Here is a 19,505-nt window from a genome sequence, read left to right on the forward strand (position 1 = left end):
TTGGCCTTGTCTACACTCTACAGTGTTGCAGGCATAGTCTGCCATAGAAAGAGCTGAACCAAGTAGGAAGAATCTTAGTTCTCCGGTCTGTCTACATTCCAACCCTCACATGTGGTCTTGAGATATAAATCATTATAAGAAGAATGATATCCAGGACACAAGCAGCTTAATTATCATCTCGGAGGAGTTCGAATTAGATTCCCTTCTCTTCCACATCGAAAGGAACCGGTTTAGGTGATTCAGGGATCTGATTGGAATACCTCCAGTGAGCCTCCCTTTAAGGTTTATCTGGTATCTCCGACTGGAGGAGACCAGAGGGTAGGCCCAGAATCTGCTGGAGAGATTGTATTTCCCATTTGGATTAGGAATACCTTTGGATTGTGTCCTCATCCTGTCTGTAAATCAAGTTTCTAACAAAGTGTAGTTAATAATTTTGATCTATGTTTTGTGGTGGATTTTGAACAGGTGAGCAATGTGAGACATCCAGCTGATTTAGCTGTGCAAGTGGAGAGTTCAAGCTAGTGTGAGCTCAGCAGGACTTAATGTGAAGGGTTGGGCTGTTCTGACCTTCTCAGCTGAGACAAAGTATTGTTCGGAAAGAGGGTTAAGGAGTTTCTGCAATACGCCTGTTTCTGTGGATTATTGATCTGCTTTAGCTGAATAAAGACGTGAACTCAACAAGTAGACCTACATTGGCAGCAGGTTTGCAGCTGTGGAATGTTTTTAGCATTTGAAGGTTATGTAATTAATAATTTGTTGGATTATCCTTATGTGCAACTCTTTAAGTGTATTCAACATTAGATTGTATTCTAAAGTAATCTATGGAAAGTCTTGCAAATATACTCATACCTTTTTGAGCCAGTTAAACATTTCGTCCTGTTAAGTATGAAATAATATATTTTAAGGGCTTTTGCAATCAGGTACATGGTTGTTATGGGGTATCATTACATTAATGCTTAGGTATGTATTATTAAAGTAAAGTCCACATAGCTGTTTTGTCTTTTTCATTAGAACAATGGAAAGATGAACTATATTGTTCATTGCTGGAGGCTTATTACTTGCCTTGTCTTGTCTACAAACTCTTGTCTCTTTTTCACACTTTGCTGGTGCAATGGCTCAATGCATAAACAAGAGAAGTCAGGCTAAATAAAACAATACCTTGCTTGTGTCTGGAGTTGTCAGAGGGTGTTCAATCTAAGGAGGCAATCTTCAAAGAAAAGATCTTACAATAAACTCTCAACACCTGGATATTGTTTTAAAATGTCTACTTGAAAGATTTCCTTCCACTATGAACCACCATATGTATGGTTCAAGTGCAGCTTTTCTCCACTGGATCCTCCTGTAGGCAGATTATGTAAAATAAACCATAAGATTTTCACTCTATCTGTTCCTTCACTACATATTCTCACCAACATCTTCTGTCATCCTCCCCTTTGAGGCAGGCAGCCAAATTTGCGTTATCATTGCACAGCAGCTCACCCTGTCTCTCCGTGGGCTGCGGCTCCGGCTGAACCACCAGGCTCAGATTTCAAACGGCCTCCGATCTGCTGAGGGCAGAAAGACGGCAAGTCATCCCCCATCCTCAGAGAAGACGGCGAGAGCCTCTGTAGCGCGCCCCTGTAATTACAGGTCGGGATACTTTTCCCCCTAATACGCTAAACAGATGTGCTCGGGATAATTCTGCAGCTCAGACCCAGTCTTACGCTAGATGTCCTGTCATTACCATCAGCTGACGACCTGAAAAGTGTGCACTGCGCTTGCTGTGTGTGTTGCTTGGATTAGAGGTTTGTTATTTTATCGCTTTGCTCCAAAAGATGATTAATGTCTTGACCTTGATAATGACACGTGTACCTGCTTTCTTTGACAACGACCTCCTTGTTCACACCTTAATTTGTGATAATGAGGCATTTTATGAGCAACTATAGCCAATATTAGCTGTGCTGAGTCAGCTGTGAAAGACTTGATTTATTTTAACGTAGAATCTATTCTTATCTCAGTGCCTCCCGGTATGTTTTCCAGTTTGTTTTTTTTGACAAAACTCTGGTATTTTGACTGCTGGTCATTGATATTTTAGAGATTACTGAAAGTTTTTAACTGGATCAAATATCTTCATGAACCGGACGTGAATTCTGCATAATCTGAATAAATGATATCAATCAGAATCTGTAAAAGTGGTGAGAAAGTATTGCCCCCTTTTGTGATTCCTTTGTCACATAAATGTGTCAGATCCACGGATAAATACAAGACAGAAATAGCATAGAATTCAGTGTTTAAATAAAGTTTATTTTTATTTATTTATTTTTTTAATGAAAGGGACAACTAATCCAAACCTAAATCTAAATTGCCTTGTGTGGAAAAAAATTATTGTCCCCTAAACCTTGAGTCTCTCTTAGCTGCAAGTTTTAGGGATCATCAACCTGTCTTCTGGCAAAATGGACAAGCATTCATGTTCCTTTTGCTCAGCAGTGGTTTTGATCTTGCAACTCAGGTCATTTTTGTCAAGTTTTTTTCTAATGGTGAAGTTATGACCATTAACTTCACCAATGGTGAAGTTATGATGGTGAAGTTAACTTCTAACTTCACCAAAAAAAGTCAGTGCAATTGATCCAAAGAACTTGCAGTTCTTTCGATGTTGCTCTGGGCCTTTCTTGACCTCTACCCGGGTTCATTTTGGACAGCCACCCACTCCTGTTAATGATTTCTTTGGAAGAAAATTATTCTTTCTGTCTATCCTATCACTTAGACAAGAAATGCTTGTTTTTTAAAAAATCAATGAATTTTTGACTTTTATAACATTCCACAGTGGAAAAATAACAGGTAATGCACTATAAGACTAAAAAACAAAGAAGTAATTTTTGTGCATATGAACTTCTACCTGCACCTGTCCTTCAAGTTAATATTCTCTGTTGCCATTCCCTTACATGAGGCCATGCTTGGAAAATCTTGATTCATTAAACACGTAGTATTTGGTACATCATTGTCGATCCCATGTATTTTCATCCCATGGTTTTTTGTTTGTTTCTGTCTGACTTCCAGTCCAGTTTGCCACTCAGTACAGCTTGACACAGCATCTGCAAAAAGGAGACTTTGTGTATTTTTAGTCGTGCAGAGAGCCACCTCTGGGATGCTTCTGAAACATGCTGTGGCTCCACCGTCTCGAGTGACTGTGATCAGCTCAGATTAATGCAACCCAGCTGCTCCCGCTGGAATTCTGCCTCTGGCCTCCTTTCTTTCTTTGGACGTTCATATCAGATTCTGCATATGTAGCTTGGCTTTTTACATTTTACATGTATATGTAAGGCAGATACATGAAGTCCAGGTTTTTGTTGGCATCTTTTAAAACAGAAGTATAACCACTTTTTCCATTTAACTTCCAGGGAACCTTTAAACTTAAAAAAAATAAGTGTCCAAAGAGTAATTGTTGATGCCCTCCGTCTGCTGGAAAACTTTATTGCAGGGTGGTGCACTTTTCCCATTCTAACAGCCAAATGACTGTGTCATATTGATGTTTCCAGAGCTAAAAGGGAGTTTGAAAGGGAAAACATTTTTCCATTCACTACAACAATTAAACATAAGCGTGAGGTGAGCCGAAATCAAAAAGCTTGTTTTAGGTTCAACATTTCAGCCTAAACCACAGTTTCTACTATACTTTTTCTTTTTTTTTTGTAATTTGGGAAACCAAAATTGCTAAGTGGCACTGAAAAGGATATGTTGGGGAAAAAAGTGGTGATGGTAAGTTGAGACAGAATAGTCTATTATCATTCCTCACTGGCCCTATAATATCTTATTTTCTAGATTACACATAAATGGGGAAAAAAGTCAGTGCAATTGAAGCAAGTATTGCTAATCTTGGTGGTTAAGTTTAATTTTGATACGCAGACTTTGAATGAATTGCTAAATTTAGAGGTAGTTTTTGAGTAAATATGTTTACTTGTTCAAAAAAATACACTCTGCTACTTTCTTCTTCACACAGTAACACTTAAAGTGTAACAAACTAATAGTAGGTGGCTAATTAGTCAGGCTATCTGTTCAGGAAGCTAGCCTGCAGTCAGCAGCTTGACAGACTTACTACATGTAGCTTGTCAACTATACTTTTAAAACCGAGTTACCATAATAAAGTAACTTTCCGTTTCATGACCAGAAATGTTTCCAAACAGCTAAACTTGTCTTTCTGGTCAGAACAGAATAAGTAAGTGTAACTGCCTTCACTGAGTAGGCTGACCAGGACTGTAATATATTACATGGGAGAAAATTGTGTTTACTTTGGTGTTTTCCCTGGTACCTTCATAGGACCAGTACCATTCTATTTTTTATTTATTTATTTATTTTTATTCCCATCTTTCCATTAATATTCTTGGTTACAGCACTCTGTGAGCGGTCAACATTTTCAGATTTGTTTTTTTGTGGCTCACCCTCCTTTTGCAGGTTTTCAATGACTGTGTTTTGGACAACTGTCAAGTAATCGGTCTTTCCTGTGATTGTGTAAGCAACAACAATGTGTGTTAAAACTTTTATGCAATTGTTTCCTTTTCTGAGACTGAAGTTTGCGTTTTCTTTTTCTGCAAGCTCTACTCACTGAAATTAATGGAAATAAACGTTTGTGTCAAAATAATTACTTAAATAATTTAACAAAGTATTTTAATGATACACATATTTGTGTTGATCAGTTTGGTACACATGGACACATCATTTATGGCACAGTTTGTTCTGACAAACACATTTGACTTGAGAAAGTTAAAACCTTAATCGTTGAGGTAAAAACATAAACTTTATTCAACATCAGCATGATGATGTCGTATTGTTGAAGCCCCCACGGTGCAAACACTTCCTGTTTCACCCATGGCTGCTGCTGTTGTCCTGGGAGTGGACATGGGAAGTGGAAATCTCCATGGTAACAACAGAGGAGTGGTGCTGTTTACTTTCAGCTGTGTTTTTTGTGCAAACTCCACATTTTTAATTTTTAAAATGGCTGGTGGCTGCTTTAATCTAGCAGTTTAAAAATTATTTTTCACAATTTGGCAAAGTGGGAGCATAATAAATTAGAAAATTGTTACAAAAAGTCAGGTTTACAGAAGAAGGAAAGGGATATTTTAACCTGAGTGTTTGTGTTTCTTTCAGACCCGTTTGGATTTGTGTAAGGGGGTGCTGAAATAAATCCACCAGTTATTTAAGAGCTTGTGACTAAACTTTGCTCTTTCAGTTTGCGTTTAGCTAAATTTTACCAGTATAATTTGTTTTCTAAAATTGAATTGCAAAAGTTTGACCCACAAGATCTCGCTCTGCGCCTAGGTTTTTATTGTTGATCTGTCGATTCAAACCAGAAATCTGTGTTTTCCTCCCGTGTTGTCCTTGGGACTTCAGCTGCACTCAGTTGATTTCCTTCCTCTGTTTTCTCCCTCCTCTTTCTTCAGGCAATAACAATGATTGGAGCCTGCGTAGAAAAGACAGCCTCGTAGTTCAGCAAGCGCCTTTGGCACTTCCTCCCGTGTCATATTTTCATGCTGGTAGTGTGTCACCTGCTGACGTTTGGCCAGAGGAATGCGGAGGGAGTCTCCGCCGGCCCGGGCGCCCCTGTTCAGAATGACCTGCCTCAGATATCCGCTGCTCCGCTAAGAGGCCTGCAGTCATTTTTAATTACGGTGCGGACAGTGATCCAAGCACAGACTTGTTGCTGCTAGTCATCAGGGGTTCTTGGTGACACCTAAAAACTGTGACTGGATTTTAATTATCTGCTGTAAGCTGTTTGAGATTAATATTTCTGCAGTACAAAAAAGTCAAATCTGCTTTTTTTTTTTTCTTTTTTTTTTCTTTAGAGGTTAAACAATTCTATATGATACTGTAAGGCATGGCTTCCAGTTTATTTTTGAATATGGTACAGTACTGTGGGAAACTGTGACTCAATGGGAAGAGTAATCATCATGCAATCTGAAAGTTGCACGATGACATTACGACTTCATTCTGCCTCATGTCAACGTGTAAGAGCAATGCACTTAACTCCAAGCTGGTCAGTGAGTGTGACTGGGTGAACGTGGCAACAGTCTAAATGGCTTTGAGTGGTCGGTATGACTTTATATGTATATAGTGGACCCTGTGGTTTAGAATTCATGGAGTCACCTATTTGGGAATTTTTCGTGAAAATTCATACAGCTTAATCGTGAAAAATTCACCTGTTCATGGATTTTTTTTTTTTTTTTGCAGAGCATATCTGAAATATTCGTGGGAAAATGCAACTTGGGAAGCTAAAATGACTAACTCCCACAAATACCAGAAGTATTTGTGGGAGTTAGTCTGAATAAACAGTCATGATAATATGACCATTAATATTATCATTTAGTACATTCACTGTATGCTAGAGATCCACTAGAAATTGTAATCAAACAATTTTTTATCAACGTGATTATCAGTGATCTACTAGATAAATAATTAAAATTCAGATTCATTTTTTTTTCTTTTTCTTGTTTTGTTAAAACTGAAAACTCCCACGTTTCTCGTGTTTTTCTTGTGTGTATGCACTACAGTCTGTGAGTGGAAAAGCCATTGTTATGAAATACTTTGGGGTTTTGATAGGTTATGAAACTCTTCATGTCAAACTTGTCGCTGCAGACACAAAGTGAAGGCAAACCACCAAAGAGCGTTAAACATTAAATGTAGCCAAATGTTTCGGTCTCCGTAGCAACGAGCAGAAACATTTCTTTTTGTTAGGGATTGACTTGAGTAGTTTTCTGCCTCGGGCAGCCTATTACCACGTCAGATATCTTTTAGCTGGAGGTATGCAGTCTTCAGAATAGCTTAGTTTGTCTATTTAACTTGTTAATTTGTTTCCAACTACAGCTCAGTAAACCCAATCAGCAAAAAAAGGCTTACATCTGGGAGCACAAAGGTTGGACTTTGGAGCAACGCAAGAGGGTTATGTGGTTGTTGATTCTAGATTTGCCCTATTTCTGAGTGATGTGCACATCAGGGCAAAAAGACAGGTAACCCTTGTGCCTACTGTACAAGCCAGTGGAGGGAGTGTTATGATCAGAGGTTGCTGTAGTTGGTCAGGTCAATAGTCATTGATATCATTTGCCCAAAGGGGAGGGTCACCTTATAATCTGAATACACTAAATAACCTGGTTATTCTGTCAAGAATATTCTCTTTTCCTGACACTTGAAGTGTCATTTTCACATGACAAGTCTGTCATGTGAAAATGTTTGCACATTGAATATATCCTGGAGTTCTAGATTTCTTTGTATGTGTACTCTGCCCTAAGACACTGCAAACCTTGTCTTTTAGTGGGTGATGCTCCAAGTGTTGATGAAAGTCAGTGTGTTCATGAGTGAAATTTCGTAAAGTGTTACTACCACTGCAGCTAATAAAATCACTAACAACAGTCTCATTGTTTATGGTAAATCGTTGTGCAGAAAAACAGATTAATACTTCTGGTTCCTCTCTTCCTGACTCTAGAACTTCAAAAGAAAATCTTAGCCTCGATGAGGCCTAGCTCTACTAATACATTGTAATGATATTAAACTGGTTTCTACTTAGTAGGAAAGGTGTAGCCAACAATATCAAATTTAACAGTATCACTCTGTTTTCATCTCAGAAGTATCATCTAACAATTAGAAATTAGTTGTTTTTTTCCCTCACACTTTTGTTAATTTATCTAACGGATCTTACAGCTTATCAACAAGGTCAAGCAGGAGCAAAGGAATAACATGCACCAGCCAGCCAGACATTGTGCAGTGCTTGCAGCCTTCAGTCGCTTCCCCCAGCATGATCAGATGGGTCAGAGGCGTCCTGTCTTAGTTGGGTGTCTGTGGTTGATTGTTGTACTCGTCTAAAGTGATTGCATGTAGTGGTGAGGCAGATGCATCACATCTGGTCCAGAAAAGTCCTGCTGGCGTTTTGTGAATTGGACAAAAATCAGTTTCAGCTTGTGTTGGATGAATTATCAGGAACATCTTGTGGCATACGGTGGCGTAGTGCCAGGAAAGCCTCCACTGTATTAAATAATCATAAAGGCTTTGTCAGACTAATTACTCAGCAATATGAGTGCTTAGCCCTTCATTGTCCTCTGTCCAAATTGATGCCAGACTGGCTGTTAGAATTCTCTCTTTCCTCCCGTCCTCCCTGCTTCTTGCTCTCACATTCCCACAGCTCACATTTCGGAAGACTAACATCCTATCATTTCTGTCCGTCTCTGTCTGATGTCTTCCAACATCTCTATTCTTGTGATCCAGCCTGCCTGCCTGTCTGTGAGCTTCTGCGTTTGTTTTCCCACGGTTAATTTTGTCTTTGCTATTTTCCATCTTTCAAAATTCAGTCTTAGGTGGTATATCAGATGTAAACCATTGTTTCCTGGTTGTTTAAAACTTACAAAAACACACACACAAAATCTTTGAAGTGATTAAAACTTGGATATCAGTGAAACTGATCTCTCACTTTAACTATCACATGCTGGCAGCTGTGAATAAAGACTAAAAATACGAAAAATGTTTGGATTGCACCTGCCTGTCTTCACTATAGACAACACAAGACTCTGGCAAAATGACTCCTCAAAAATTAAATTAGTCTGAATCTCAACCAAGTTGATGTCTGAACGTGATTCAACATGATACTGGAGTAACGTGAGATAGACAGCTGTTGCTTTCAGCGCACTCAGTGATGTGTGCTACGGGAGGAAGCTGGAGTACCCAGAGAACCCACACAAACGGAGGGAGAATATGCAAACTGCATGCAGAAAGACCACAGGTTGAGATATCAACACAGGATTGTCTTCCTGCAAGGCAACAGGGCAACCAACTGTGGTAGTTGTATTCAATGAAAATTGGTCTTCTCCTCATTTCTTGTTCTTTTTTATGTATCAAAATTGACTTTTTAAAGACAGTCAATTAGATTTTCATTCACAGTGAAAGTTGCACATGAACTTAAGCAATAAAACACTACTTGCCGTTAGTTTTACACTAATGAGAAACTTCCTCACAAGTTCTAACAGAAGCATTTAATTCTTTAGCGCCATCATTCAAAATGATTGATCAATTAAAAAAAAAAAAAAAAAAAACTTAATACATTGCAATAACTACATTATTCTTTTCTAGACCTTTCACAACGTCCCTGGCTGTAGTTCAGTTTCATTAACAAATCTGGTGCTAAAAGTGTTTAGTGCTGTTACTGTTTGTTTAGTTTCCTTTTGGTGAACAGCCTCTTCGGTCTAGTTTTTGTTGAATGTCCTTGCTGGCACAACCAATTTATCCAAGCTGTGAGCTGGTACTCCCTCAGTGGCTGGTTTATAGAAGTGAAATAAATAAAACCTCAGAAACTAAACTGAGATTTTTTTTACAACATAACTGACTGCTTAACACTGAGATCTGGCAGTGTAGTCTCCTGGCACGTAGCTAATAAATGGCATTGTTAAAGCTCGTAATCACAAACGTTGCCTTAGAAACTTGAAGATGACATGTGAGTTTGTTTTACTACGAACTCTTGAGTGCACACACACACACTCACACAGTGAGTGATGTCAGTGACAGTCTTCCAGTTTTCAGAAGGATGACCTCATATTATAGAAAGCTGACCAAACTCGATCCTTAACACCGGTGCAACAATGGCTGGCATTGAGGAGTCAGACAGATTGTTGCACTTCACTGCAAGTGTCCAACAAGGCTTCACCGATGATGCTCAGATTACAAAAAGAATGCAGAATCTTCCTCGTCCTTTTTCCAGCAGTATCTCTTAAACAAACTGTTTACAAGTTTGTAAGCAACATTGCACCTAGGGTTACATGTGTATAACACTGTGAAGATGCCAAAAAAGAAGAAGATAAGATGCATTTAATGACTGTGTGGTATCTCTTTGTTCAGAGTGTTTGTTCTTGCTGGTCTTCCCTTTGTAAGGCAATGCATGGAGCCTGAATATCTAAAACATTGAATCAGTCAGGCAGGCTTCCTTGGTAGCAAGCTTACAGGTGGCTGTTTATTTTAGCAACAGGCATGCTGACAACTGGATGATTTGATGTATATTGTAACTAAACAATGTCTTTTTTCCCCCTCTCCCCTGTCTAAAAAATTTCAAAACAGCTCATGTTGAATTTATACTCGGTGTAGAAAAACCCCCAACACAAAACCTTGTTTTGGTTGACATACAAAGTCATGACCCATGGAAACTGGACTAACCAGTCTTTCAGACATGTGCACCTTTTTCTACAACATCCCATAATAATAATATACAGACTCTGAACACCACTTTGATTTTGCCAAGAGAAACCTAACAAATTACACATGGGAAACAAATGCTATGATTGAACACCTACTGAATATTGTGCATGTTTATGGGTAGGACAATGACTAAGGGTGCAATTAGGTTCAGAAGAAGGGCTCTTAAATACATTTGTTGCTCTGCGATGTTAGTCAGCCCAACTAAAACTCCTCGTTGATTCGGTCAACAAAGCAATGTTGACTCAAGTTATGTCCTTTCGCACCTTAACATAAGATTGTAAAACATAGTTAATAGGTGTCAAACCTCAAAGCACAACCCATTAACTCCAGGGCCCATAATCAAGAGACGGACCTTGGATTGACAAAAAAGTATCATTTAAAGTCTGTTGAATTACCAGCCAATGCATGATTTAAAACTATTTTATCAGTCTTCTCTGGGGATATGCAACCTTTGTGATCAAGAGAGCCACTTTTCCTTTGCCCCGCTAAATAAGTTATTTAGAGCCACTATTGTCCAATGATTTTATAAAAATAGTCGATGAGTAATTTTCACAAATATCTACTATTGCAGATGTGATTTTTGAACAGCTACCTGTTTTATTCCATTTGTAAGCTTTAAAATAAAAGAAAACATAGATGTAAAATATTACTTGTACTGTTAGTGTCATTCTGTTGTGGAAATCCAATGCCATTATTCCATAAAAATAAAATGCTGGAAACCTGCCTGGTTATCTGGCTCTTTATCATTTTAGCCAAAGGTCAGATCCATTGTGAGATCCATCCATGTTTCCAGAGTCAAAGGTTGCAGACCCCTGGTCTAAATGGTCTGAGCCAATCAGGATCCACAACCTTTCTGCCTGCGATTTGCTCTGATCTTGATGGTTTTCCATACAGGAGAAACTAAACAAAACTGCTTGTTAAAACATGGGAGATATTAACCTCACCACTTCAACCAAAAAGCACAAAAACCTGTTGTGCATGAGAAAGCCCTGCATTCACCAACAGCATTTTTTTTAAAGAGTGACTGTGTGGCTGTATTTTACATAAACGACTCTAAACTTTTCACATTGTTCTTGAACATTTTTTGTGTTGAATTTCATAATGGGTAAATATCAGCTGCTGTTTCCGTCGTTTGCTCGTGGTAAAGGTCGCGCTAAGCCTCTAATCCAACTTCTGATAATTGTCCCCAGCCTTGTGTTTAACAGTGATAGCATCTGACCCAAGTTTAACTTTAACAATACCTCAAAGCAGGAACTCTCCTCTTGTGTGATCTGCAAATCCAATATTTACCTCATGTGAAATCCAGCATTGCTTATTTCTGGTATGTTGAGATTGTATCTGCCCTGATCTGCTGCGTCTTGAGGGAAATGGGGAGAGGGAAGAAAATCTGCCCTCGCTGATTTCAGATCAGATAACTCGCCTGTGGTGCCTTAACGCTAACCATTCATGTCATGTAAATGGATCCGTTTCTGGTTCAGTTGTGTGAGGAGAAAGGCGACGGGGGAGAGGCCTCAGTAGGTTTCCTCTAGCTGTGCTCCGTCTGCTTTGTTTCTTCCTTCAGGGCCCAAACCTCCCACTTATCTACACCAAACCTTATAACATTCGGTGGGTAGACACGGCCATCAGGTGACATGATGTCCTACCTCAGAATATTTCTTCTTTTTCTCACTCTGCTCTTCATATTTGCCATTTTTACACGATTATAGCACAGCTTGGAGCACCGTCAATATTTTTTTTTTTTTTTTTTTTTTTGCTTCATGGCTTAAAGACTGTAAGGTGCTTGTATCCTTTTGCTAAAAATCATGCCAAAATCAACTTCCCTCTGGCTTCCTTGACAGCTGTGACGGAATGTTTGTGCTGCTGTTCATTAAGGCCAGATTTGTGTCATTTGGCTTCATCTATCCAGAGAACCTTGTTCTACAAGTTCTGTGGTTCGTTCAGATGCAGATTTTCAAGCTCGGGTCATCTTGTCGTAGTCTGAGGCTAAGCTGTGGATAATGTGTCAACACAACACTGGTTTCGGATACCATTGTTATGGTTACAGAGGTCAAAGGTCGGTTTCTTTAATAAAGTATGAAAAAACTTTATGAAATCTTTCAGAGAATCTAAATGTTAATGAAGTTAATGTCAGGTATTTGTAACTTGAAACTTAAAAAATAATTAAGACTATTTTCAGTACACTTAGTCAACTTGTTTTATTTTTTCTTTTATTTAATAATTATTTAATATTACAATTACTGACTAAGTACATTTTTATATAAAGTATCCTTTTTTCATTAAAACACCTTTTTTGCACCTGTTTTTTAAATGGAGTCCTATGCTGATCTTTAATTTGCCCAAACATCAACAAGTAAATCAAACTGCACAGACGGCAGACAGCTGCATTACATTTTCACGTCTTACATGTAGCATGATAACTTTCTCAACGGCGGCTCTGATTGCACTGCAGCGATTGGCCGAGGTTCTGTTTGAAGGTAAATAGTCAGTCAGTGTGGTCCTATGCTCTGCAGCTCTGACACAACCCTAAGTCCCCCCTCCCTTTCTGTTAAGCAGTGAGCTGACCATCTGTTCAGGACAACAGGCTGTAACTTGCTGCCTAAAACACTCCTATGTGCAGACATAGACTGAAAGCTTAATCAGGAAGACAGACTGCTCTCCCACTAGATCCTTCATTTTAACATAGTTATATCAAAAACTTTGCGCTATTTAAAACAAAGAAGTTTCTCTCTTTGCTTTGGTATTTCTGCATTGATAATAAAACATTGTCTTGTGCAGCACTTCAGTGTCATGCGGGTTGTAGCAGAGTTGCTGAGGCAACACATGGCGGGTTGGATACGGGCTGACAGGAAACTATCTGGACTAGGGTGCAGCATTGTTGTCATTTCCCTGTTGGAGCCCTTCATGGTCGTCTGTGTGCACCAGCTATTTTTATCCCCTCCTTCATCTCGATTTCACGTTTTCTGCTGTGGTTGGTCTTTAATGACGTATATAAATGGTTATCTTCTGGTGTTCTTAAAGACATATGAGCTAAACTCCTGGTTTGGTGATGAAGCATTCAATACAACGTATGATTTCCAATATGCTGTTTTTTGGTAAACAGTTGGCCTCCGACTTAAGCATTTGACTCCACCCTCAACACAGACTCCAATATGCTGGCAAAAGTTTAGCACAGGAAGCAGAAATATGTTTTTTAGATTATGAACAGCAATCACATGCCTCAACAAGCAAAAAAAGAAAAAAAATAGTTAGAAACAAACATTAAAATACCTGTTGTAAGTTTAAAAAGTGATAAATGATTCAAAAGACATATTATTAAAATTTTTTACAAAAAAAAGAATAAAAGATGGTTGACCCAGACGGGCAAATTAAAGCACCTCAAACCAGCTGAGGTGTTGACCATCAGATCAGGGCTCCTTCCCCATCACTGAAATCAAAACAAGGACAACGAGTGGCTCTCAGCTAATTAAAAAAAGATGAAAGATGCGTTCAAAAGATGGTGTGTGACAGGCTGGTGTTTGCATTAAATACCCAGGATTCCTCCATGCAGGAGCACCCTCAAGTTTATTTATAATTTGCTCCGTCAGCCAACTCTTAAAGTACAGACAAGGGTAAATGGAGCTCATTTAGGAAAACAGTCACTTGGGGCGGATAACATGTCACATGAAAATGCATATGTTACTGTGGATGGTGTATAATTGCACAGGCCTTTTCCTGGCAGATTCCAGCGCGTCCTGTAATGCACTGAACATTTAAATCTGAGGATGCATAGGAATGTAATGTCTGATTTATAATCAACAAAGCGCTGTGAAACAGTATTTTTTATTTTAATCTGCTGAATTATAGCTTAAAGTGTTACATAAAGTACAGATCATTGTAAAGTAATACAGTGCTTCATTCACAGAAGGTCGGAGCCTTTCCAATCAACCCCAAAGAACGTTAATCCTCAGTTATGCTCTGATACACTGCTGCTCATTGTTATCCAATGTGACGCATAAATTTGCCATTTGCAAATGTTTCTGCTATTTTGCAGATGCTGCAAAGAAAAAAAAATTATTTCATTGCGTTATTGTTGGTGACATTTGTGTGACTGATCTATCTCCAGCGTGATGATTAAAATTGAATCAGAACGGCAGATAAATCTCCTCAGCAGCTGGGATGTTTTAATTTAACCCTGCCTCTTCCCGTCTCTCTGTTGACCCCCCGCTCTCCCCATGGTGCCCCGTCACTGTGCATTAAAGCGGGAACTTGTGAATGGCGTGATTGTGCATGAAGCAAAGAGGGTGGCAGCTGCTGCTGTCGGGGTCTGTGAGGAGCTTATGTGAGCGTTCGCAGTGTTAATGGTTATCCCACTGAGCCTGATGACTTATCCTTTATCCAGTGTGAGTGTGCATGTCAGTCTCCAGCAAAATAATATGACCCCTTAGCATATTACATAACAGCACATGAGGGCCACGTGTCATAATCTGGTGCATTTCGTAATCTGGTGGGGTGGAGTGGGCTGCGTAGAAATCCCAGACTGTAAACCAGTTTAGAGAAGTTCATTCATTGTACAAATGTTGAGATTGTTGTGTGTTTTCTCTAGTGCTATCAGTCAATTTAAAAAACAAATCTGATTAATCGCACTCTAGCGCTGTGGTTAATCACTAAAAAGCTTAACTTTGTAAGCTTAAAATGTAAGAAAATGCTCGTTTTCAAAAAAACGATCAAAATGTTTTATTGTCTCAAACCACACATCTCAGTTTTCCAGGTTTTCATATTCAGGAAGGTTTAAAATGGGTCATTTTCTTTGGAATGTAATTCAGAAATGGTAACTGTAAACTAGTTGTGCTTTGGTGGACAAACAACAAGTAAGCAATAATTAAGTTACACAGTAGGTTGGCTTTATTCAAACATCCATCACAGTGTCTTCTGTTGGTTTTTTCGGCATTGGTGGCCTTTATTTCACAGTGATCTGACAGTAGGAGGCAGGTAGAAGGGAGGCAAAGGAACCGAGATCAGGATTCGAACTCTGGACGGCCACTCAAAGGTCTATAGCCTCTGCACACTGGGAGCTTGTTCTAACTCCGTCGTCTTTTTTAAATCAAAATTTGTCTCTGAGCTCACCACTCTGACTCTTCGCGTTTGCAACTCTGCCTTGATGAACTCAGTTTAAGACTGTGTAACACACTGCTTTTAACGAAATAACCCTCTACAGAAGAGAGACTTTTAGGTCAAAATAGGTAATGCAAATAATCTACACCAGGTAATACTATGCATTAAACAAATTAAGATTAGTTAACATTGACAGCCCTAGTTTTCTTAAAAGAACTTTCATACTGATTGTTTCTGGTGCTTACCTTGTCGTTGTTCTTTCTTCCAGTGGTGATGTCGTGAGGTAGAGGTCTCACCAGCCCAGTGAAGGACGTGCCAGTACCAGGCCTGCTGCCTCTAATGGGAGCTCCTGCTCCGCCATGAGTGCTCACGATGGCATTGGTGGCATGGGCACCCTGGGCCGCCGGCAGCGCTTTGAGAACTCAGAGCTCACCGTGCGCATCTATCCAGGCGCCCTTGCAGAGGGGACCATCTACTGTCCAATCAGTGCCCGCAAGACCACCACAGCCGCTGAGGCCATCGAGCGCGTCATCGAGCGGCTGCAGCTGGACCGCACCAAGTGTTACGTGTTAGCCGAGGTGAAGGAGTTTGGTGGGGAAGAATGGATTCTGAACCCCACCGACTGTCCCGTGCAGAGGATGATGCTCTGGCCTCGCGTGGCTCTGGAGCACCGTCCGCTGTCAGGCGGCGATGATTATCGCTTCCTGCTGAGGCAGAAAAATCTGGACGGCTCTATTCACTATGGAGGCAGCCTCCAGATGTGGCTGCAGGTGACGGAGGAGCGAAGGCGCATGGTGGAACGCGGACTGCTGCCGCAACCCGATTCTCAGGGCGACCACGCCGATCTGTGCTGCCTGCCGGAGCTCAACGAGCGCTCGCTGCTGGACAACCTGCGCTCGCGCTTCCGGCAGGAAAAGATCTACACCTACGTCGGAAGCATCCTTATCGTCATTAACCCTTTCAAGTTCCTGCCAATCTACAACCCCAAGTATGTGAAGATGTATGACAATCATACGCTGGGAGACTTGGAGCCGCACATTTACGCCGTGGCGGATGTGGCCTACCACGCAATGCTGAGGAGACAGAAGAACCAGTGCATCGTCATATCGGGGGAGAGCGGCTCTGGGAAGACGCAAAGCACAAACTTTCTCATTCATCATCTGACTGCCCTTAGTCAGAAGGGCTTTGCCAGTGGAGTGGAACAAATCATATTGGGAGCCGGACCAGTATTGGAGGTGAGGAATAAACCTTTATTCATTAGTTTTGTTTAGAACAAATCATTTGACAGGACTTGCAAAACAGCACTTGACTTGAAGGCCTAAGGGCCTGTTGCATTTGGGGTGGGGGAGGAGTTGTTCTACTTTTTCAGAAATACTTCAGTAACGCATTCAAAAGAAAGCTCTTATTTAACTACTTCAAGTAATTTTTGGTGACTAACGAGCAATCGAAAGATTTTTTGCTGCAGACGTCACTTTTTGATCTCTTTAAAAGCAGCTCTGCACACGCTTCCACACGTGAACTTTTTTTTTTCAGTTCTTAGAACTTTAAGTGCCATTTCACAGTGATAGAAGATCCTGCAATAATGTAAGACATCAAGCAGCCACAACGTGGATTGGTTTTGCAAGGTTGTCAGGTGTATTTTCAAGGCCATGTATAATAATTAATTTTTTTCCAAATTTGTTCAGGAACCGTTTTGTACCTTTTTTGTTGTTGAGAAAAAAAAAACTCTTCTTTGAGTGCAATGAGAGATTCCCGAAGAGTGCTGTTATAAATGCTACGTTGACATATGCCTCTCCAATATTTAGAAAATATTGTCGTAGGAAGTTTGTGGTGTTTTTGCCGTCATACTTTTTATGACTGTGATAAGTGCCCATTAATCATAACATCATTGTGAGCGACACACAATGGCTTGATTGCCCTTGGAAGGTTTTGCATAAATTTTGTGAAACATGGTGGTTTATAATTATGGCTGTAACTTCTCAAGCTGCTTAGTGGAACAAAAGAGGAGCTACATGACGGCGTATCTGCAGGGTGAGGCCTGTGTGCACCAGTGTGGCTTGGTTCTTAGTCCCCTGTAAAACATGTGGTCTTGTGGTGTGCTCTTGCATGCAATCCTGAATAAGTTTGAGGGTGTTGTGCTGGTGTGTGACCTAAGGCACGGTGCGGTCATGGGATTAAGGGGAAGGTTTGTCTTGGGAATGTGCTGCTTCGAGATAGACTGGTGCAGGTAGCTTTTCCAAATCTCCTGCATTTGAGTCTCATCCTTAGAGGTGCGGCTTCACAGTTTTAGAGTAGTGGATGGTTTTGGACTTCTTATTTCAGAGTTGATTTGAATCTGATTAAACCTGAAATCTGGGATTATCTGATGTTGGAAACATTAGCTGGCCTTTATTAAAATATTTTTGTGCGGTTAAAAACTTGATAGGAATTTAGCACTTGTGAATTTGACTCCTCCTAAAATTACTGTCTAGTTCCCCTTTTTTGTTGCCAGAACTTTGGAAAATGGATGCTAGCTATTCTGGAATCTCGGCAGTCATAGTTTACACAGTGCGTCTTATTGCAGCTGCTTCCACACATAACATTAGTTACACATTGCTGCTTTTCTTGCCTCTGTCTCTTGTTGATCTTAGCTGGCACAAAGAAGTTTAGTACAGTTTCTGTCCAGCTGTGTGGGGATTATTTGGAGAACAGAGGAGCCTTATCTGCATGCAGGCTGTGAATTATCAATGGTGTAGTTCTAGATTCTTGTTTCTTTTTCTGCACCATGGAAATAGTCTCAAGGTGGACGTTGTGGAGGCCCAGTCAGAGGTCTGTGAAGGAAACTGGTTGTTTTCTCATCACTCAAGACATTCCACTCATATTCTTCTTTTTTTTCCTTCAGGGACCTGCAACTATAGTGCAGTCCATTTCATGATCTTTGTTGGGTTCACAACTACACATTGTTTCTTTGCCCAGCCGAATTCCTGAGAGTTGCACAACACTGATCAATGGCATACATAATGCTGCCTGTATGAAAAGGCAAACATGGGCTGTGTTAAGATTCTTTCTATATGTCGCAATGGGTTGCAATGCTGGCTGTCACAGCTCCTGATTGCTACATGTTTACTTTTGGTCCTCTTGTTAAGAATGAGGCGGTGTTGTTACTTTGAGTTTAAACAGCTAAGAAGGAATTTACTCTTGACTGTTTCATTTTATTCATGGCAATTCACAAGTTTACTGATCTGGAAAAGCCTTCATCTTCTGTTAAATACTACAGTGGCTTTTTTGTCCTGGTTTAAAAAAAAAAAAAACACCTTTCTGTACTGGCTCTTTCACCTTGATAATGATCCCATTAATGTATTCTCTATTAAAAAAAATAAGTTGAAGTAAGTGTTTTGCATCAATGTCAAGTTGAAACTATGCTCTCAGAAGCCAAGGTCAAAGGGTAACCTAAAAGACAACAGTTCAGGCTGCAGGTAGCTCCACTACTACACACTTTATTGCTTTCAGTTTGGTAAATACAGTCCTGAGGAATGCCATTGATGTGTGTGACTCTCTGGTTAATGTGTAAGCACATTGTCTTAATCCTCAATGCCTCAACACGAGTGAGTAGCTGTGAGTGCAGAGGAGTTGCCCGTAATTGTTTGCACAGGGAGATTGCATATCTGCCCTGATGGTGAGTGATGCCAAGACTGGAGCTGCTCTGCTACTGCAGGGAGAGATGGACGACATCAGCGCAGGAACAGTTTACGTCAGTGGGATCGTTTGTCCATTTGCCTCCCTGAAGCTTTTTTCTTTTTTTTTAGGGACGTACCATGAGAGTAAGGAAGATTTATTAAGCAGTGTTTTCATTGATATTACAAAAATCTCATTTTAAAGTGCGTTCCTCATGTAAATTTAAAATATGTTACCTCTAATCTCTGTATGTAAGGAGTAGAGATACACTGGTATCTCTACTCCTTACATTTTTTTGATATTGATATCTGATATTTTTATTGCTGTTATGGCTGATAAATATTTACCGATGTGATATAAATTTTCTTCCCTCAATGCTGACATTGCTTCTCTGCATCAGTTAAATCTTAATCCTGTGCTGCATAACTATTACTGTCACATGACCAAACAAATGCCACATGGCCAGCCCCTTGCCTTCCCTCTTCCGAAACGCAATCAAAAATGGCAAGGTGATGGAAAGAAACATGGATTGTTAATATTGCCCCAGTTTTAACAAAGCAAAA

General features: G+C 40.0%; 1 protein-coding gene across 11 annotated transcripts in view; it reads left to right on the top strand.

Moving 5' to 3' along the window:
• Positions 1–19,505, top strand: part of myo9aa (myosin IXAa) — a 101,591-nt gene that overhangs the window by 8,756 nt on the left and 73,330 nt on the right. For all 11 annotated transcript variants that reach the window (XM_016669949.1, XM_016669940.1, XM_016669941.1 and 8 more), the window contains exon 2: positions 15,557–16,523. In XM_016669949.1, the coding sequence (XP_016525435.1) occupies positions 15,648–16,523 (876 nt within the window). In that variant the 5' untranslated portion in view covers positions 15,557–15,647. The remainder of the gene's footprint in view (positions 1–15,556; positions 16,524–19,505) is intronic.

This window comes from Poecilia formosa, unplaced genomic scaffold (genome assembly GCF_000485575.1).
Source record: "Poecilia formosa unplaced genomic scaffold, Poecilia_formosa-5.1.2 Scaffold29, whole genome shotgun sequence".
Classification (NCBI taxonomy): domain Eukaryota; kingdom Metazoa; phylum Chordata; class Actinopteri; order Cyprinodontiformes; family Poeciliidae; genus Poecilia; species Poecilia formosa.